Genomic DNA, 22,675 nt, shown 5'->3' on the forward strand with positions numbered 1-22,675 from the left:
CATGATATATGTATATACATTAATAGATTTAAATTTATTGTACAATTCTAATTCCATTGATGAGTGAAATGTACCTTTTGAAAAAAAGAATCAAATTTGGGTTTAACATTTCTATTATCCGTATACAAATGTTAATATGATATAAAATAAATAAGTTGTCAGATATTTTGATTTCATTTTCCTTGTCCATTGAATATTGACTTTACGTTTTAAAACGACATAATACACCATGAGAAATTGTATGAAAAGACGAAAGAAGAAGTCATGTGATTTAAATCCACCGAACTACTTTGTTACCCATGACAATTATGTACACTAAGATGGCGGATGTTTGATATGACATGGGTCAAGTCCGTCAGGTGTAATATTATACCGGTCGTTTATGTTTGATTTAATAACTTAAGGTATTAAATAAGTGACTTAATGTACTATTGTTGGAAAAATAAATAAGGATAATGTGTTTTAACTGACCAATTATTGAAGGACATTTTGGATAAGGACAGCTATGGCGAGCAGTATGGCAGTGCCCCGTTCCTCAAGATCCGTAGGTTCGGGGAGGGGAAAGAATATGCCCCTCATTACTCATCCTATGGCTAATCTAGGGGACATGACAGATTTATCAATACGTGGAACATCAAGCCTTGGTTTACACAGACAGAAAACTGATGTATCGTTTAACCGAACAAAACAAGATCTTGGTGCCAACGTAAGGAGGTCGACCACTGCTGTCGAGAGAGATGAAGATGGTATTCCCAATGGAAGAAAGAGTTGTCCAGATAGAATACTACAATGGCCACCAGGTAAGAATTACGTTACCATACAAATTATTTATATTTAGTAAATATTCTTTATTGCGTAGTTGTTCTAGTATAAGATTTACCCCAAAAATGTGTCCTAAAATTGGACTGTATTCCCAATACAACATACGTCTACATAAATCTTATATCAACAAATTATTTATTTTCCATACAAGACAAACCATAAATTGTCATGTTATCAAAACTCTACATCAATGAAAGAAACCAATAAATATTCGTGTTAAATATTCGCTTATATCAACAAAGCATATTACCACTTTGATATTCAGCTTTTTTTAATATCGTCTTAATATTTAATCGTATGAATAGACAATTATCATCGTGCAGGTAGACTCAAATGATTTGGTCGTAAGCCATATAAAGCTACCAAAACGTGAATATTATTACTATAGAACAATAATATAAGATTATATAAATGTTTTGTTATGTTTATTGCCTTTAAAATTTAATGTTTCTATTTAAATGTCATTATTATAATATAAAAACATGCAAAAACTTTCCTATTTCGCGGTTCCTATGCAGACAAAGAAGTTTTGATATACAGAAGTAATTGTAACTGTAATTTGTATGATAGAAGGAGATGAATTATAGATCCGGATTTGTTTTTATTCATGTATCTACACATAAATTAGTTATTATGAAACACTTGTATTTTTTAATCTGACGGCAATACGACTGAGAGTTGTGTGGTTAACAAAATCGGTAATATTTAAACATCGACCCGTCCCTACTTATACACAGAATACCTTGTAAAATCTTTAAAATAAACATTTAATGGTTGAACTTATTGCTTAGTTTCGTGTTAAAAGGTTTCTTACATTATTTGTAAAGAATTGTAATAATCGGTTATCCTATCTTGTTTTATAGATATATCTGATGAGACCAATTTTTCACAGATCAGTGCGCGTATTTAGTACACAGTTATTGTTGAGTGTAATAAACATAAATTATAATTTATGCAAACTGCTCATGGTGTAATTAAAGTTTCAGATCGGTATTTGCAAAGTAGTATATATCACATACTCATTCCTATTTTAATACGCGGCTTTAAAGATTTCTTATGCATATCTTTCAAATTTGATTTCAAATGTTACAGTAGGTCTTTTCGAGAATTGTCTCCAATAAATTTAACATTATTACAGTAAAGAATTGTAATTATAAACATGGTCGTACTAAGTTTGGTTGCCTATTGTTTTATGTTTATATTAGTTCTAGTTTTTTTCTTCATTTTTGGCCCAAAATTGACAACTGACTTGCTTACTAAGCATAACATATCAAGACATTTCCGTATACACCCCTTAGATACAATATACCGATCTCTGTTGAATAGTAAACGGAGACGTCACGTTATCTAGGATTACCTAGTTCTATCATGGCCAATATATTGATGAGCTATTGATTAAACTTCACATACATTCAATAAAAACTTTTATTTCAGTGTTTCTGTTATTTGGTTACCTCCATTTTTTTGCAAAGTAAATACCATATGTTTGACAAGTTAATTCCCTTACTAAGGATTTCGTTTTCCTGTAAGCAAACACTCCACATGTTGTATTGTATAATACTTATATTATCTATATGAGAAGAACTAAAGCTTTTGTTTGTTTAATGTCTCATGTTTAAAAACTGCAATGTTTGATACGAAAAGTAAAAACCATTTATCTTTATTAAGATTGAATGATCCTAGCTAAATGTGTATTTATCGCGCTTTTATCATGCATTTTTTATCTGACGAGTGTGTATTTATTTTTGTCATATAAATCTAGCAGCATTGATGCTTTTGAACATTTTTTTAAATATCTTGTTCCTTTTTTCCTCCAACTGTGTGTGATTTTGAGCCACCGTATTCATACCGGAAGTCCACTATGCCAACTGGCTTTCTTCCAAAAATAGAGGAAGCAGAGGAACAAAAATATGTTCATAGGAAAAATTCAGAATTTGACATTGGAGTTGTTGAATACACAGTGAAAGGAAGGAAGAAAGACCGCCTTAAATTACCTCCCATTGAAAAAATAGTGGACTTAGTCAAAGAACAAAGAGGTTTTCTGAGTGGTCTGATTAATCTAACTGAGTTGTAGAGGCAAGCTTAACCAGACACCGTCTAAATATAATGGGCAACCCCTTATTAACTTGTCTTGTGTAAAACTTACAACTGCTTTGTTTTCACAGTAAAGTTATGGGAGTATCGTGCTTTACCTTTAAAGCTTTGGCGGTATAGACTTTTCCGTCTTAGTAAGTTTGGTGTCACGTGGTATATTATTGCTGTGATAAATAAATATTCAAAATCACAGGAAACGGAAATCAGTATATTGCCACTTTCAATTCTAGCACTATGATAAAAAAAAAATATTGTGCGACTGGTTTTACCATATATGTTGTTTGGCTTGAACATACATGTATTGTCACTTTTACTGAGCTTGAATTAGTACAATTTAGTCCCTCTTGATAATGAAGTGAAACTACGAATTAGCAATACGATGTCCCTTGCTATTTTCTACCACAGAAACAAGCTTTTAAAGCCATGTCAATGTTCAGTTTATGATAGTAGAAACATTTGTCAGTTGAAAACAATAACACTATTACAGAAAAAAGAAAGACACAGCATAGTATATGTGTTTTCCCAATGATTTAACTTTTATTTTTGTTAAGGAGACTAAATGAATTATTTCCAGTGCTACAGTATGGTTTATGTTGCTTTCACATATAGCTTTATACACGAATTCGTGTGATGGTGTGTTTGATGTTTGATTTTTATGTCTGTTTATGTGTTGGTGAAGGAATTTCTTTTTAAACAGATGTAGATCTCATTTAAATTTTCAATTCGATAAATGTATTTAAAGCAATATAGAATAGTCGTAATAAATTTCATTTTCATCTATTTCGCATTACTTACAGTCCAACGTGATGATACCCAAATCGAGCATGTTTTTACAGCTATTCACCTTCGTGTATTCATGCAACAGACAAGAGTTTATTAAATTCTGTGTTTATTTTGTAGATATATGTAAGCCTTTATTAGCTTTATAGTTCCACAAAATTAAATATATTTCGCATATACTTTACTAAACATCCGAACAAATCCAACAGCTGATGTGTTATTTATTTTTCTCGACATTTTAAGATAAATTTGACTGGTTTATAATTATAAATGTTGAATGCGGTCATTCGGCAATTTCAATTGTTTTCACAAAAAAATCTTAGTTACGATTAAAATTTATCGTAATTTCTAGTTTGTTTGCTCTTTTAAAAGATTTTTGGTTAAAAATTCGCAGATCCTCATTAAAGATTAACTCTGTCTGAACCTCCCACTGATTATTTCTATATGTTACAGAGTATTTAGTTGGACCCAAAGCATCAGCTGTTAAATGCGAGGACTTACAGTTTTCTCCGGCTAGAGATAAAGTCCTAGAGGTAAGATAATCTCTCTCTCTCTCTCTTTCTCGATATCAATATCGATATCGATATCGATCTGTAGATGGATTGATCGATCTCGATCGAAATTTTGCATCATAATCGGTTTCCTATGGACCCTTATTTTGATACTCATGCTATTTTATATATGCGTTTACAAACATTCAAGATATTGTTCGATACAAAGGCTTATAGAAATTTCATGGATGGGATAATAGGGTTATTAATACTAATATGGTATTATGACAATGGGATGATTAGCGATTTAATTTATTTGCTTCGGTTAATTCACAACAATAGCTCTTTTGTTGTAATTATGACTTTAATCTTTACTGTTTTAACTCCCTAATCCATGTAAATAACATTTGACCTTAAGCTACCGCATAAACTTAAAGGGACGTTTGTACGCAATGTGTAACAATCATAAGATGGATGGCTTTGTAATGTTTTGAAAACGCTGCACGGTACATACATTTAAAAGCAACATATTTTCTACAAATGTATTTGTAACGCAAGTCTACGGTGGATGTCATAGGTGCATATTTATTTACCAGGCTTAAGTTATATTTTTTGTGTATACACTACAGCTTAAGTCATCATCCATGTACATACACCACAAAGTCATGATAATGCGTATTTATTAAAATATAGATAAACTAAGAACAAAGGTTCAAAAAGATTTCATTTTGGTTTTGTGTATTGACAGCACTGTTACTCAGGTTTCAATATTATGTTTTACGTTATTTTTTGTTTTATATTATAAAGCTGACTGATATAGTACGAGAAAGACTAACGACAGGATATTACGGACTACGCCATCTTTTTAGAGCCAATGATCCTACCGGCCAAGGAAATGTGTCAAGGTAATTATTTCAAACCTAATAAACCGAAGATGTAAACTTTTTACAAATGTAAGTTTTGCCATGGTCTTGTTTTTCGGTTAAGGGTCTATTGTTGTTGTTTTTAATACTCTTGAAGATTCTGCTCTGCTCTTTGGTCGTGTTGTTTCTTCGACACATTTCCCATTCCTATTCTCAGTTAAACTCATCATACTATTAGATACCAGGATTAAAATTTAATATTTACGCCAGACGCGCGTTTCGTCTATAAAAGACCTAGCAGTGACGCTCGAATCAAAACATGTTTTAAACGTGAAACAGTGGTACGTAGTTGAAGAGCATTGAGGACCAACAATTCCTAAAAGACTTACCAAATGCAGCTAAGGTAATCTATTCCTGAGGTAGAAAAGCCTCAGTTTTCAATTTTACTGTAAGAGAGAATCAGACAGTCTTTCCTAAGTGGGGAATCTATAACAGTACCTGAACACAGAGTTCGGTAATAGTTTGAGTTAATGCTACCAGAACTGTTATTTACATATTATAATATAATAATATTCTGATAATCTATCAAGGTATTTTGTTTTACGAAGTCCAGCTATATTTTGTAAATAAAAAGATATTTTTAATATTAATACACGTTTAAATGGCGGATCGAAAGTTTTAACCACACATGCATTTTATAATTGTCTTATGGTCATGTTGACATCTGCAACTTATATTGGTACATGGATAAGAAAGCGAATAGACCAAACAGATAAATATTTATGCAAGCTTTATCATTTTTATACATATTTCATTTTTTTTTCTCATTTGTACCCGATTTTGAATGACATTCTTTCGTTGCAGAGAAGCATTGCTCCGGATACTGTATTCCTTGTGTGGATTTATCACAAGAGAACAATACTCAAAGTTTCTTAAATCGTAAGTAATTTAAATCACATCTTCATGAATAACAAATATATCTGTGTATTACATTCAATGGACACTTTTAAGGATTTTCCTTTTCAATGACACAGCCTACATAATTTTTCATCGTTACGACCTAGGCATCCCAATCAATGGCCTATGATTTCGATTTTTATAAACGCAGCTTTTTGAAAACACCTTCTATGAGGATTTAGCTTTGAACTAATATTACGGATTTACATGATGCCGAATGCTATTTTTTCTAGGAGTTGTAGATTGATTTCTTGTTGTTAGCTACACATCTAGTGGTACTTGTTTACAGGACTTTACTTATCTGTATTGTTCACCTGCCAACGCTCCGGTTTACTTGCTAGTTTGTCCACTGCATCAACATATACATTTTAGTTGGTGTGATACTTTTGCTGTACGAGTCATCAAGCGTCCCTTTTTAGCCAATTAAACATACACCTTGTGAGAAACGACCAAAAACTGGCCCGATTCCTATACCTCAGGAAATATGACAGTTGTTATCCATTCGTTTGATGTGTTTGAGCTTTTGATTTTGCCATTTGATTACAGACTTTCCGTTTTGAATTTTCCTTGGAGTTCAGTATTTTCGTGATTTTACTTTTTTTCGAATGTGTGTATGTAGAAACTAGATATATACTTGCGTCTTATTCCTTTAATAGCCGTAACAAATTTATATAACCACGATCATTGACACCCACTATACATTTAATAATAGGATTGATAATACTCGACATGCTTAGTGGAAAATTATACATGTGCATATACTGCAATTATGCTATGAAAGACTGTTATTCAATGTAATATATCGCAACTGATTTGCAACAAATGACCTCAAAAATAGAACATACACTGGCGCAGTTAATAAACTGTCCTCAACTTTATAATAATCAATTCAATACTATCATGATTTTAAATTCCATATCAATGAGTAGTTGCTTTCAAGGATACAATGCCGGTAATTTAAACTTCATTTCAATGTGTATTGGTTGAAATTAAAATTGAAGTCCTGGGGATATGACATTTCAATAACTGTCTATTTAAACTTGTGTTAAGTCAACAAATTCTTGTTGATAATACTTGAGTTTTACATATACAACAGGCTTTACAGAAGTATGTTTATCATTGTGGCGTAGTCGCTAACCGCTGGAGAAGTTTAAAAAAAAAGAGACATCGTTTTGTAAAACGACTAATTTTCATTTTGTTATGTTGTGTCACATACTATATACATGTAGTTTTTATGGCAATAAAGATTTAATTGAAATGTAAATAAGACAAGAATAGCCTCCTGAGTAGTTAGCAATGTTTAACAGCCACATAATATGTCAAACATGGTTGGATATAGATTTTTTAGATATAAGGACCATATGATGTTTTTATTTTATTTTTAAGAGACTATTACCAACACACATTTGCACATTCAATAAGGGTTCTTCAGAATGCACTTAATACCAAAGATTCCAAACAATGTTAGCTAAACGTTAAGGTAGATTCATGGTCTACCGCCATCTTGGATTGTACAATCACAGTACAAAATGGGTCTAGTTATTTGCCTTAATCTGCAAATCTGTCTCCATCTGCAAATTTGGAGACAGATTTGCAATTCAATGGTTAGACTGTTTTTTTCTATTTAAAGAAAACTTGTTAATTAATCATATTATTCAAAATATTTAAACAAATATCATTTTCTTTTTTTTCAAATGAGCCATTAAAGGGGAAATAACTCTCTTAGTACAAATTTTATACTGGGCTAATATGGATTTATTTTTATTTTTACTTGTAGCAAGAAAACAAGTTCGGTGACTCCATGTTTTCTTTTTTTTTTCTGAAAGCATATTATGAAACCTTTCTTCTCACAATTTATTTCAAAATTCTGTCTCATAGATTTTTTTTTATGCACACTACTGTGTTTTTTCATGAACAAACTAACCAAATTTTGTCAATTTTCATTGACTCATAGCTTGAAAAATAGCACGGTGACCAATACTTTTTATTAAATTTTTGAAAATAGCATAGTAAAATTTTCATTTTGGCAAATTATAAAAAAATTCTGTCTCAAAAAATATATACTTGTGATGTACCTTAAACGATATCATGATCTATAATTAGGCCTAGGTATATTACTATCATCTACCATTGACAAATCATAATATTAAGAATGAATTCAACAATAGAGTAGATATACACCATTGTGTCTTGTTAAGGAATGCATTGTCAACAGTTGTATCAATTTTTTCTATAGTCTTTGCCTTATGAATTAGCTGTTTGAATGTCTTAGTTTCAGTATTGTGTAGCTGTATATTTTCGTTTAACAATGATATTTGTTCCATATTCTAGATATGCTATTTTTGATTGACAGTAATGATTTGTGTACGTTATGTGATCGAACAAATTTTGTTCTAGTTACAATATCTCGTTCTTTTATGTTCCAGTTGAGATATTCATGCTCTAGTTAATTTAACATACTTTAAAGACCATATGCAACACTTTGCTTTTATAATGAGCACTGGCGTTAAATTCAATAACAAGAGAGAAAAACAAACCCCAAAATTAACAAATATGTAGCACTGATGATAAAATAATATTTAAGACTTGTTAAACTCAATACTAAGAATACAAAACCCTAATGTTCTATTACAGTCTTGGATTGGAAGGAAAGGAAACCATAGCATTTGACAACTTTGTAGCATGTTTTAAAGAAAATGAGGTAATAATTAGCTTTCAAACATTCACAAAAAGGTAATTCGAGATTCAAAATACCAAGTGTGTTATGGCTCTACCATCTTCAGTTTGTATCAGACTTTTAGTGGTATGTTAAAAAAAACAACGTAACTATAGGAGTTAATATTATCCTATAATTAAATTTCTTTTTAAAGTTTGTAATAATTCATTTCTACTTATTGTTCAACTAAATGATAACTTTGATTACAGTGTTGACTTGTCTAATATAATATGTTACCGTTACAGACAGTACAGAAACAATGGGTAAGCCCAGTACAGAGATCAGCATTAGAGGAGGCATTAAAACGGAGGCATCCTGAAGATAGACTCAAACTTGATTTGAAAAGGCACGATCCATATACATCTGCACCATTCTCTGATACGATCTTCAAAAGTAAATTGAAAACTATGTAAGTTTACAAAGGGTTCTCCTCCTTTTTAATACTGGATTTAAAGCTGCATGAATGGACCGACTTCATGACATAAAACAGTTAATGTTTACGTTTAGTGTCAGCTTTTCATTAAATATTATTGTTATCAACTGTTTAAAATTTCAAGAATGAATACCAAAATCACAAAAAAATCTAAGATCGAATAAACAAAAACAGCAAAACAAATTTAAATTCACTAAATATCAAAGATGATATCATTTATAATGTCATTTTCTACCTTTTTTCATTTAATTTTCAGTGAAGATGCTAGAAAGGTGTTCCCAGCAATATGTTTTGAACCTGATGGTATGATAGTGCCACCACAACTACGAGAAGCATACGCACACATCGGCATTTATCTGCACGATTCAGACTTCCAAGTTTTGTGGGATAGGTGAGATAACAGCACTATATATATATTTACTACATAGAGTACAATTATAGGTTATTCCTCTGTTAGACGAAAATTAATATGCTAAGACTAACACAATAAATTTGAAAATTGATTGCTTCTTTAAAGGCAGAACAGAATACACTCCCTTTTAGTTTCATACGATTTTCAGATTTAAAATAACCTATTTCTGAACAGATTAATGTATATACAAAACTACATTCATTGGAAAACATATAATTACCTGTATGATTCAAATAAACCAAGTTTTAAATATATTGAACACATTTGTATTGTGGATTTTGAACAACCTAGTTGCTTAAAACATGTTCACCTAGCTTTGTGCTACTTACTGAAGAAATATTTTCTATGTCTATGTGCAGATATGACACCGAAGGTTCAGGTGGTATAAGAACAATTCCATTTCTCAGAAAGCTTGGTTGTGATTTGAATCCAAGACCAAAAACATTCCACAGATCACATACGCAAGTGCCCGTTCAGCAACCACAGAGGCCAAAGTCCGATCATTTCCTGTATAAATCCGTCGATATCATAGACAAAGTGCAACATGATGTGGAAACTGACACTGCATTGCAAGTAGAAAAGACAACAGAACAGATAGGGAATGGAGTGATTAAAACGACAGAGAAGTCAGAAACAACGGTTGAGAAGGAAAGCAAAACAGAATCTACGGAATGTCAAACTAAAGTTAAACCAGCAAAACCAAAACTAAGGAAAGGGCAACCAAAATTAGATAACATTATAGACTGTTTACATTATAGGGTAGGTGAACTAAAGCGTAAATTTTCAGTATGAAATATGCCTATTAAATTTAATTGATGTTATAGACCTGGGGAGGTGTTCTCGAAAGTATGCTAAGATTCGTTGATTTTGCCATTTGATAAGGGATTTTCCGTTTTGAATTCTTGGAGTTCAGTTCTTTTGTAACGTTCGTTTTATACTGTAAAAAATATTTACAAATTTACCTTTCGTGAACTTTTGATTATTTTAATTACGGGATCTCAAATAGGAGCGATTCACAATGAAGAGTATCAAGTATTTCACTGCTCAAATAACAATATGTCACAAAATAAAAATGATGACGACCAACGTTCATTCTAGATTTGTGAAATGTTGAAATATGTTTATGTCTGTTGTGATATGTTTTCAGTTTGAAGAATCATACAACGCAATATTAACAGCATTTGAGTTGTTTGACAATTTGAGTGATGGATATATTTCCAGAGTAGATTTCAGACGTGTTCTACAGGAATTTGGCTTTAACATTTCAATAAGTGATTTAGATCATTTCTTATCTAGGTAAGTTTCATATCAATACTCTGCCAGTTATAACTACGGCTAACGTATATAGTTGAGTTTTAGCGCTAAAAAATTGACAAATTAAAATTGTGTAATATGCAAATAGTTTGAAGCTATATATTTTGTTTTTTAAATGATGAAATATCTACACTAATTTAAAATACTTTGACCTTAAAGTATCTCTAGACCAAAATAAAGATTTATGCCAAATCAGTCTAAGGGAAATAATCAGTGAATTGTTTAAAATATTTATGGATGTATATGATGGTAGATAGACTAAAACACAGTATTTTTTATTTAATGTTTAAATCTGCATTATAGTTCACTATTCCTAATGTGACATTTCAAATGCACTCATGCCCAGCCACACAAATATCTAGCCATTAAGATAGATTTAGACATATATTCTGAGTCTGTTACTAAAATTGACAAAAGTAAAATGCATTTCTTAGATGATATCAATGAAAAGAGGGCTATTCGTTTTATAATGTGGAACATTTTGTTTTTTGTTTTTGCACACATTTTAGTATTGAAAAACTTTCAAAACAACTAAATGATAAGACACTGAGTAAAACATTCAAAAGCATATTTGGCGGGAGACTTAAAGGAAGTGCAAGCACTACAATGGATAGATTAGCAGAGAAAACAGTTCAAGAAAAAGAGTCACAGGTTACAATGGGGAAAGCTGATGTTGGAAGTCGAGTAAGAAAAACAGCTTGGACTGAATTAGAAGAAAGTGACTCTAATATGCAAATTGGCAATTCGAATATAATAAATAGACAATCAACTAATTCACATCAGAAAAACGTAACTGAGCGGAAAAAGACAGCTCACTTTGGAAACTCAAGTTTTAACAAAATGGCCAAAGCAATGCGAGAGAGGAAAGAAAACCAGCAGTCATCAAGTGCAATTGTCGGTAACAGATGCTTTAGTAGAGTATCAGAAAGGGTAACAGAGAAAACAATCGACCAAGATAAACGATGCGTTAGTGTAGGGAATACAAGTATAAGTGTGGAAACAAAAACAACACATAAGTCCGTTAGTTCTGTCGACATCAGGTACAAACCACACATTCCCTTCTGTATAAAACATTAATCTTACTACTTCTCACGCGTGTGGACCTTTCTAAAAACGTACCTTCGACGGTAAAGGATGATATAAATCTATTGAAAGCTCCACAATGTAATAAAACATGTCTCCAACAGTGGTTTCTCTACAAAGTTCTGACAAACACAAGAGTATAAGATTTTTTATAGAAAGATGACTTCCGAATATTTTCTTAAAATTTTACAATGTGATGGAAGGAACAAGTTATTTCGTTATTAAGAGTTTAGCACACGTATAAACACTCTTTGTTCCGTGAAGACAATATGTGTCTAATTATTTTCATTCAAATGTTTAAAAAATATGACAAACAAAAAAGGATTGTTTTTAGAAAGGTATTACACGCAATATAGCACATAATAATTATATGGGGAATGCTTACTGATACAACTTACTATTCGAGGGAGATACTTGTAATGTAAGTTTTAGTAATATGACAGTAAGTGTTGGAACATTGTGATTGGTGATAGGAATTTAACCACAATGTTTTAGCAAGAAATAGAATCTGAGCAGTTATTGTCCAAAAAGTTGATCATTTGAAAACACCAACACGAGTTTTTTAAATGGGACATTAGCTACGAGTGATATTCAGAAAAATGTAAAATGATTTTGTTTTTATTCAATAATTAATTTAAGTGAAAAAGTGAAATAACCTCATTGAGTCTCTATTATTCATATGACCTTCAAATAAATTAAACCCTTTAATAACTAGAAAGCGATTATGTATCATGTGTATGGACTAGTCGTGTTTAACTGTTAACAGAAGAGTGTCAACATAGAAAGTGAAACAAATTGGCTGATTTGATAAAAAAAAACTTTCTTATTTACGTAAATTAAAAACTAACATACGGTATAATATGAAATCAAACAAAAATAGAAACAGCGGTATACTACTGCTGCCTTTATTTATAGAAACATCGAAATGCGCGTGTTTGCTATTTAATTGTTTATATCTGTATTTATGTTTATATCTCGATATATGACCATTCTTTGGAAGTCATCTCGACAGCTAGTTAGAAGATGTCAAGATTAAAATACAAATGTATTCACGAAGTGCTGATACATATCATATTGGGCATGCATTGCACATGTTTATTTTATACTTTTTTTAAATTTTAGTATACATACATTTTAGTATGTTATAAATTAGGTATGAGAAATTGGTGATTTTAGTGAAATCGGTGAACACGAATTTGACAGCTAATGTCCCTTTATTAACGTGTAGAGTATTTTAAATTCTTGTCTGAATTTGAAAAAAAGAAAACAAACATACTGCTCAGGTTCTACTATTAATTTTATATGTATTGTGGTACTCATTGATCGAAGAAAACAATATTTGTCTCTTATATAAATGTATCAGTATAGTAATATGATCTGCAGCATAAGTTAAGAGTTTTTTCAATTTTAGGTTTTTATTTTACCAAAATTGTGAAGAGACACAATATAGCGATCAACTCCATAATACATATATAACACATAATTAACTACACACTACACTTGATCCCTTTTAATTCTTCCTTTCTATGCTTCTGTAGGGCCAGTATAAGATCTATAAGGGGTCAACTGAACTACAAGGAATTCTTGTACAAGTATCAGAGCAAGTCAGAAAACAGTATGACTAACAGAATTGTTACAAACCAAGCCCATATGTAAGTAGTGTGAAACATCGTCCTGTGTTTCAACTTCATTAATTATTCAGATCATATAATAGAGAATTCGTGTCTTAGAATCTTTTTATTGTTATCGGAAAATCTTTACGTAGTAAATATGCTTTAAATTATCATTTATTCAATCATTTTTCATGTGTGTTCGCTTCATGTTAGTTTTATCCGAAAGCTTGCTTTGCGCGTACAAACGAAATCTGAATGACCGCTTTAAATTGCACACAGGTTTGAAGTATTTATAGTTACTGAGTTGCTTTGAGAAGATATTGTACAAGCCAACATTACCTTGCTTCATAGTTCATAGCTTATTTCTTTGCATTACCCTCTTCTTTTGCCATACTATCATACGTAGTTTATCATGTTTATAGTCACTCAGTAGCATGATATTATTGTAACGTTATATAAAGTAAATAGTAGCAGCGCTAGAATTTAAAATTACGAGTTTTCTACTGGTCAGGTATGTTTTGTATAATATTACCTCTTAGATAGAAAATTTATAGTAGATTAATATTAATGGTAAAAGCTAGAAAATAAAATACTGCTGTCTACGATTTATTTCAGAAATATGTTATGTGAATAAAAGCACAAAATTGTTTCTATTTTTATGTTTCATACTTTATACTTAATATATACAATTTCATATAGTTAAATTGTTTTATTTGATAATAATTTAATTTTGGATGTAACGCCTCTCCTGATTTACTGACGTTATTTTGTTATGAGCCCATAGACATAATTTAGTCATGTGACCGTGACGTCATCAACGTTTTTTCATGGTCTAAATGGAATTTAGAATTAAATTATAAGAAATGACTGTAATGATTTTCTGTCTATTCGAAATAACACAAAATATGTGTTGCACACTGTTAAAAAAACCCGCTATGCGCGTTATTCAGTGTGCACCAAATTGTTTATGTTATTTCTTCATATACAGAAAAAATATTACAGTCATTCCTTAATTAAATTACCTTTCGACTTCGATTTCAAAGAAAAAAACTTAATAATGTACTACATCCTCACACTATAGTTTTCGAATCTTAATAGCTATAGATTATGAACGATTTCAATCAAGATTATTGATTTGATCTTTTAAGAGTTAAACGGTCATTTAGCATAGCTGTTCATGTTGTCATAACACGTCATCTGTTGTAATGGATACCGTGTTTCACAAGAAATAATACTAATCATCAATATTGATTCTCATTTGCTTCACATCATGGCTGTGTGTAGATTTTTATAAGTAAATACGATCTTAACAATGAAGCACATGCAGAAAAGGATAAACATAATTCATTCTTGCCATTTTGATTTTTCATACGATTAGACATATCCAATAGTGTGACAGTTATTATTATACCGTGTTTTAGAAAAAGCGTTAATAACGTGCTATGCTTCCATGTTCATTGTGTCTTGAAAGTGTTATAAGGATACACATATGTTATACACAGTGTTTAATATTATAAAATGGCAAAATTAGTGACCAATCCATTACGTCACTCTGTTATTGGTCAATCAGTTAAAAAGTATGAAAGGAATATAAACTTATCGAAAATAAATATAACAACTATAAAAATAAATGTGAAAGTGAGGTATGTCGAATTAACAATTTATATGCTTTATAAACAATAACAGAAGGAAACGTTCTTTTTATTCTCATTGACATGTTTTATAAGGGCTTATATTATTTTAGAAAGCTAATTCATTGCTTGATATTGAATGGTATATTTCTAAATTTCAAATGTAATAATATGTTAATCTTAAATAATTTCTTGCTTTACCCACACATATATTGATATTGCTACGAATTGATATATAATAATGTTTTGAAATGAAATGTCAATCATGATAGAAGTGACTATTATTGTAGTTTTATAAAAAATCAAGATCTTTCAGATCGTACTGTTTAAATGATAAGGCCAGTACTAATTTATAGCGTTTAATTAAGTTTCGTTTTGTTGTTTTGAAGATTTCAACATGATTCCCAACCATTGCCAAACAGCAATTTAAGCGTGGAGGAAATGGAAGCCAAACTGGTTGATTATTTCCATGGTGATTTCCTCAAGCTTATGAGCTTTTTGAAGTGAGTGGTTAAATAATTTTGTTAAATAAAGGCAACAGTAGTATACCGCTTTTCAAAACTCATAAATCCATGGACAAAAAACAAAATCGGTGTAACAAACCAAAACCGAGGGAAACGCATTAAATATAAGAGGAGAACAACGACACAACACCGAAACGGACCAAGCATCAGACAAAACACCACGAGAATAACAAATATAACAAAGTTATGCTGTAGTAAGCGTAGATTTTGAAGGCCTCAAATGTCTATTTCTAAACGACACCACTTGAAACATCTGCAACTTATAGACACAGTGCTACAATACTTGAAAAATCTTTATTTGTGACGCAAAACATAAATAGATAAACAAATATCAGAAGATAGTAAATGTTTTACTTATTTTGGGGGAATTGCAACATTTGATCTTTACGCTTATTTAAGTTTGTAAATGTATCCTTATTTACTGTAAAGTTCAAGAAATCAAATTTTGATTTCCTTGGACTCATAGAATGTATGGATTTGAACCGACCTCAAAACGATCCACGATTCTGTGAAGAGTGATACAATTATCAAATTTATAAGCCATTTTAAATATGTTTAACAAGAGGAATACTGCTTGGTAACTAAAATTGTCTGTGTTCACACTATAATAATTTGCAACATTAGTAATACTGTTATTTGTATTTGCTTTTAGATCATGCGATAAGTATGGTCTGGGTGTAATTACTCCTCATGAGTTCCGTGGTGCTTTAGAGAAGAGACTTGGTTACACTATGTCCGATAAACAATGGGAACAGTTGAAAAATGATGTTGGACAAGATGCAGATGGTCTTATACCTTACAACAAATTCCTCCAACTTTTCGATGTTATGTATGTATTTTATTTGTTTATGACGCTATATATAACAACTAATTGAAATGAAATGAACTTGAGCGAGTGACTAATGTGAGATTGCTAAATGACGTGTTTGTTTCTTAAAATGAACACTGCATTTTCTCTGATAATAAACGCAAACACTAGTAGCAGTCCAATGTCTTAACCAGCATATACGATATCAATATACACGATTTTTACTATGCAAACGGTAAAGAAAAGGAACCGACTTACTAAATATCAATTGGACAACAAAAGTCATTAACAGTTAGATGCAAAAGAGCAGTTTTAGTCATTTTATTAAAATTCCTGTTTTCATTGTTCAAAGTAATATTTTTTTTCTCTCGAAAAACTAAGAATTTTCTTATCCCTGGCAAAGATTACTTTAGCTGTTTTTTGCATAACTGTTGGGAATTTTGAGTTCTCAATGCTCTTCAACTTTGTACATTTTTGGCTTTAAAACTTTTTTGGTTTGAGCGTCACTGATGAGTTTAACAAAGACAAAACGTGCGTCTGATGTATTTAATTATAAGTCTGGTACCTTTGATAACTATTTAGATAACTTATATTGCTATTTTAAAACTTTCTGTTACTGAACTCGTTATGGACATTTTTAACTTTGTTAACATTTTTATTGTGTAGCAAAGCGAACAAAAAAAGGTATTTAGAATATGACTAGACACACTATATGTGGTATGTGGATATGTATACTGTGTTATAGCACTCATATTGTATAAAAAGCAACGGTCAATGGATGTGTTTCAGCAATATATTGAATTGCCATAGCTATTTGTTTATTACTAGATTAAGCTAGCACATTTATACATGTCAAATGTAAATCTATAGTGTGTTGGTGTCCATATAAAACATTTTAATTGCATGGCTAATGATAAACTTGATAAATATGACAATACTGTTAGATTTCGTATAATATATTATATATGTTGTTACCATCAAGGCAAAAATTATTTACAATATATATATATAAGTCTGAAAATTACACCAAACAATGTTCGAGATAGATTTTCTACTGACAAATAATTTTTGTCCGTCCCTCAGCAGGATTCGAACTCACACCTTTGATACACTAAAGCACTAATCGCTTAGCCTCATGTCCAGCGCTCTAGACCACTCGACCACATTCGCTATATAAAAATATAATTTCAATAGTCGTAGTGTTACCTTGTCACGGAAGTCGAATCTAGAGCTAGACATGAGACACGTGTTATATATATATTTATATATATAACTCTTCCTAATTTTCGATAACTGTTAGAAAAATGGTGTGAAAATGTTTGTATTAAGTCCATAAATATAGAGACAAGAAAATAATTTCATCCATGTTTTACTTGTTATTAGACATAAAATTAAAACTTTTAAAAATACACACTAGTTTTTAAAGAATTAAAATGTACTTTTTGTTGAAATATAAAAATATAGCTCAACATGCAGACTTTTTATACGTTCAGGTATTTCACATCCAATTTTTTATGGAAATATTCTTTATAAAGCACAAAGGTGTCAGTATTCACCTCATAAACTTACAAACCCTTTGAATAGACTTATTAAGAAGGGATATAATTACGATACTGTTGTCAAGTCATTAAAGATTGCATATTTTGGCGTTAATATTGAGTCACTGATAAGGTCTTTGCGTCGGAACTAAACACATTTATTCTAAAAACAGTTGTTGGCATGACACGGGTTATGTTCTTCTCATATATGTTATGATGGTATGATACTAAACCCCTTACGGGAAGGATTGTGCCTGATGTTCATATGATGAAATCATAATCTTTCAGTCAGTTTAATTGAAGTCTGGAGCTGGCATGTCAGTTAACTGCTAGTAGTCTGTTGTTATTTATGTATTATTGTCATTTTGATTATTTTCTTTGGTTACATCTTCTGACATCAGACTCGGACTTCTCTTGAACTGAATTTTAATGTGCGTATTGTTATGCTTTTACTTTTCTACACTGGTTAGAGGTATAGGGGGAGGGTTGAGATCTCACAAACATGTTTAACCCCGCCGCATTTTTGCGCCTGTCCCAAGTCAGGAGCCTCTGGCCTTTGTTAGTCTTGTATTATTTAAATTTTAGTTTCTTGTGTACAATTTGGAAATTAGTATGGCGTTCATTATCACTGAACTAGTATATATTTGTTTAGGGGCCAGCTGAAGGACGCCTCCGGGTGCGGGAATTTCTCGCTACATTGAAGACCTGTTGGTGACCTTCTGCTGTTGTGTTTTTTTATTTTGGTCGGGTTGTTGTCTCTTTGACACATTCCCCATTTCCATTCTCAATTTTATTTTTGTTAAATTTTAGTTAATGCAATGACTACGGGCAAATGAATTAATACCAGTGAACATGTTGTACTATTGAATTAGGGTGATGCTGTTTTATGATTTGTTCTCATATTTACTTCTATTGTGTACATTTAAAGGCCTGGATCTTGGAATAAGAAACAGGAAGGAGGGGTAGACGTTGTTAAGGTTGTAAAGTCAGACATGCCAACACCAGCAGTAGTAGAATTGTTAATGAAAGAGAAAGCAAAGACGTCTATATCATTCAAGGAGGTGGAGAAACCAAAAATAGATGGATCAGGAAATAAAACGATTGTAGAGGTACACTATATTTAAAAAAAATATAAATTGTTATAAATTTGTCTAAAATGTAACCATAATTGCAGTAGAGTTGGTAAATTAGTATAATTGAATCGGTTTATTCAGATAAAATATTGTGGTCAGTAATGATATTATTATTCCATAATCATGCGTCTTGTTTTGAATTTTAAAAAGGCAAAGAAAGGACATAAACATTTTACCACAAATATGATCATATTTACAAAAATATTTTATGAATTCTGATGTACTTTAAAACATTCATCGCAAATTTTATATTGGACATTTGTAAAAGCAGACATTCGTGTCAAATTACTAGTTTTAACTTCCTAGTTCTAAACATATTTTTTTTTTTCAGCTCAAACGACTGCTCGAGGAATTGTTCAAAAACAAGTTTCACACTTTTGATAAGGTATATTATAATAAAGATACCGTGATTAAGAAATCTACTAATATACAACTGCCATGGCGTTTTCAGTTTGTTTTAGATTTATGAGTTTGACTGTCCCTTTGATATCTTTCGCCCCTTTTTTTTTTTATACATTTTCAACATATAAATAAGTAAATAAAAGGATACACATCTTCTACACACAGCATCTATAACTCGTGACCATGTTGTAACCAGGCCCGCTTATGATTTGATACACCAGACGCGCGTTTCGTCTGCATGATACTCATCAGTGATGCTCAGATCAACATTGTTAAAAAGCCAAAACAAGTGTAAAGTTGAAGAGCAATACGTGGATGAAGTGTGTATATTTCGTTTAACATCAAACTCAAAATAACTAAAACAGTAGCTATTCATAATATGTGTATGCATGTATTACAAAAAACGCCACACTAGAAAAACATTTGTATCTTCACATATTACATTTTGAAATCTTCTGCATGCTGATATGACCGAATTGGTTTTTTTAACTATCTAATAAAAATGATATATTTGTTTCGATAGCATTTCAAACAAATGGACAGGAAAATGATGGGAAGAATGAGTAAATGGCAGTTTGGAGCATTGATAAAATTGTAAGTAAAACTACATGTTTGTTGTACATTGTGTAGGTTTCAGTCTATGTTTAAATTTAAAAAAAAAGTAGGAATGACATAACGCATTTTTTACCCTACACTTTAATAGCAAAATAATCGTATATTAACCAAATCATGTGTTAAATGATTTCTCGTGGCTTTCATCAAATTTGTCGTTGAGTCCACATAACAATTGTTTTACTTACCAACGAGTAACTACTAAGTTACATCACATTACTTTCATCATATAACATAGCAAAATACCTGTACCAAGTCAGGAATATGGCAGTTTTATCGATTCGTTGAATGTGTTTGAGCGTATGGTTTTGCAATTTGATTAGGAACTCTCCTTTTTGAATTTTCCTCAGAGTTCAGTATTTTGTGATTTAACCTTTTCATACATATGTCTGGTTTATTTACTTCCAGGTGTGGTTTATCAATGAACCAACAGGAACTTGATAAAGTATGGGCCACACTCAGTGTCGCTAATGATGGAATGTACAGCTACAGTGCACTTATACGACACTTTATGCAGTTTAAAAGTAAAAATAAAACAGCAGAAAATGTTTTAATTGGTGAGTTTAAATACAACAGAGCACAAGAATTAGCTGATATTGTGTTTGTCCTTGGCCCGATGAAGTGTTAATGAGTGATATATCTTAAACATGCAATGACGAATATGGGCCAAGTTGAAAGCAAATTTTAGTATCTTTAGAATACCATATCACGAAAACTTGTATTTTTTTCTTAAACAAATAAACAAATATATCGACACCTCAAGATTTCCTCTTTCAACCCACATTTCTTTTTCTTTAAATATCCTGTACCAAGTCAGTTGCAGTTGTTATTTATTATCGTTTCTATGAATGTAGGATTGTCGTGTTTTTGTTACACTTCAGTGTTTCTGTTGTTTAGTTGTTTTCCTCTTATAGTTGATGTGTTCCTCTCAGTTTAAGTTTGTAACCAATATTTTTTTCTCTCAATCGATTTGTGATTTTTGCACAGCGGTAACTACTGTTGCCTTTATATGTTAGCTTGTGCCTTGATTTCCAACTTATTAGCTTTATATATTCTTTTTATCATTCTATACAAACCTTTGTCAAACTTTTTAGATGACGTTTGAAGGAATCATTTTCAATACACATCTTTACAATAATTGGTTACAGATAATGGTGATTTCAAGTTTATATTTAATTATAGCGTATCGTACGCCAATTATGATGTAGATTTCACAATTTGATGACTTCATTTTCATATGAAATAATTAACCTGTCGATATACTGTATTTAATCAAACGAATACGTAGATATATGGTAACTGAAATAAGTGAGAGAAAAAAAGAAGAAGTGAATAAAACAAAATATGGTTTGTGTGCGTTAAATTTGTCGTCTGTGTTTTGTTGCACTTTAGTATTTCTGTTGTTTTTTTGTATAGTCGATGTGTTTCGGTTTTAGTTTGTAACCTGGATTTGTTTTCCCTCAATTGATTTATGACTTTCGAACAGCTGAATACTTCTGTTGCCTTTATTTAAGATACTCATTATGGTTTATTACAGAGGACACTACAGATGCTGTAGAGCGGGCCCATCAAGTTCAGAGAGAGAGAAGAGAGAAGAAAGCACAAGAAACGCATATGCCTATAGAAACAATTGAACCAGAACCTCAGAAAACCGCACCATCCTCTGCTATGTCAGTGAAGAGTGTTCGTACAAAAGACTTACTTGTTAAGGTGAAACCAGACGTAAGTAAATATATACTGTTTTAAAGTAATTCCAGATCTGATTACAAAAAATATTCTAAATATAGATATGAAATGGACTTATAATTGATAGATATAACATATATATGTCATAGTTTGTAAGTTTTATAATGGACATTTGTGTGTTAAGTTGAGACTGATTACAAGTTATGATACATACTTTGGACATCCATATTTAAAAAAAAAGTTAAATGGATTTCTTAAACATCTTTCTTCAAGATAAAACATTATGTAGAAAAAAAGTGTTTTTTGGATAATTGATTACATATTATTGTATTCTATTCATTAGGTGATTAGTAACTGGGAAGGACTGAAATCTGTTTTCAAATATATAGACAAGAATGGTTGTGCGACAGTTAACTACAACGAAATAACAGTAAGTGCCTCATTAGAAAGATAAGCATGACTATTGACGTTTTTATGCATTACATTAAAAAATTGAAAGCAATACGTTTAATAATTCCAATGCGTCCGAAGCGCTTTTCTGGATATACCTTCATCAGGAACGCCCAAAGCCAAACACTTGAAATCCGAGAATGTGGCAAAAATACCTAGACAAATTCATCTAAGGTCAACTTTGCCTGAGGGAGTTGAAACCTTAGTTTCTTAATAATTTCAAAATTTATAAACGGACAATTTTAGAAAAGTTTGTTAAATGATGTCAGTACCAAAGTACTGACTACTGAGCTGATGATATCCTCGGGGAGTC

The 22,675-nt window shown here is 31.2% G+C and overlaps 1 protein-coding gene across 6 annotated transcripts in view; it reads left to right on the forward strand.

The window, feature by feature from the left end:
- The first annotated feature begins 286 nt into the window (after window positions 1-286).
- Window positions 287-22,675, forward strand: part of LOC134688497 (EF-hand calcium-binding domain-containing protein 6-like) — a 28,148-nt gene continuing 5,759 nt past the window's right edge. For 2 of the 6 annotated variants that reach the window (XM_063549267.1, XM_063549271.1), the window contains exons 1-19: window positions 288-800; window positions 4,150-4,229; window positions 4,995-5,092; window positions 5,915-5,989; window positions 8,642-8,708; window positions 8,969-9,132; window positions 9,413-9,547; window positions 9,928-10,327; window positions 10,716-10,864; window positions 11,392-11,922; window positions 13,504-13,617; window positions 15,599-15,712; window positions 16,386-16,562; window positions 19,008-19,188; window positions 19,544-19,597; window positions 20,138-20,208; window positions 20,635-20,783; window positions 21,764-21,948; window positions 22,256-22,342. In XM_063549267.1, the coding sequence (XP_063405337.1) occupies window positions 506-800; window positions 4,150-4,229; window positions 4,995-5,092; window positions 5,915-5,989; window positions 8,642-8,708; window positions 8,969-9,132; window positions 9,413-9,547; window positions 9,928-10,327; window positions 10,716-10,864; window positions 11,392-11,922; window positions 13,504-13,617; window positions 15,599-15,712; window positions 16,386-16,562; window positions 19,008-19,188; window positions 19,544-19,597; window positions 20,138-20,208; window positions 20,635-20,783; window positions 21,764-21,948; window positions 22,256-22,342 (3,126 nt within the window). In that variant the 5' untranslated portion in view covers window positions 288-505. Of the gene's footprint in view, window positions 801-4,149; window positions 4,230-4,994; window positions 5,093-5,914; window positions 5,990-8,641; window positions 8,709-8,968; window positions 9,133-9,412; window positions 9,548-9,927; window positions 10,328-10,715; window positions 10,865-11,391; window positions 11,923-13,503; window positions 13,618-15,598; window positions 15,713-16,385; window positions 16,563-17,207; window positions 17,226-19,007; window positions 19,189-19,543; window positions 19,598-20,137; window positions 20,209-20,634; window positions 20,784-21,763; window positions 21,949-22,255; window positions 22,343-22,675 lie in introns of all 6 variants that reach the window. The other 4 variants (XM_063549266.1, XM_063549268.1, XM_063549269.1 and 1 more) reach the window with 4 other exon arrangements.

The sequence above is a fragment of the Mytilus trossulus genome, chromosome 10 (genome assembly GCF_036588685.1).
Source record: "Mytilus trossulus isolate FHL-02 chromosome 10, PNRI_Mtr1.1.1.hap1, whole genome shotgun sequence".
Taxonomy (NCBI): Eukaryota; Metazoa; Mollusca; class Bivalvia; order Mytilida; family Mytilidae; genus Mytilus; species Mytilus trossulus.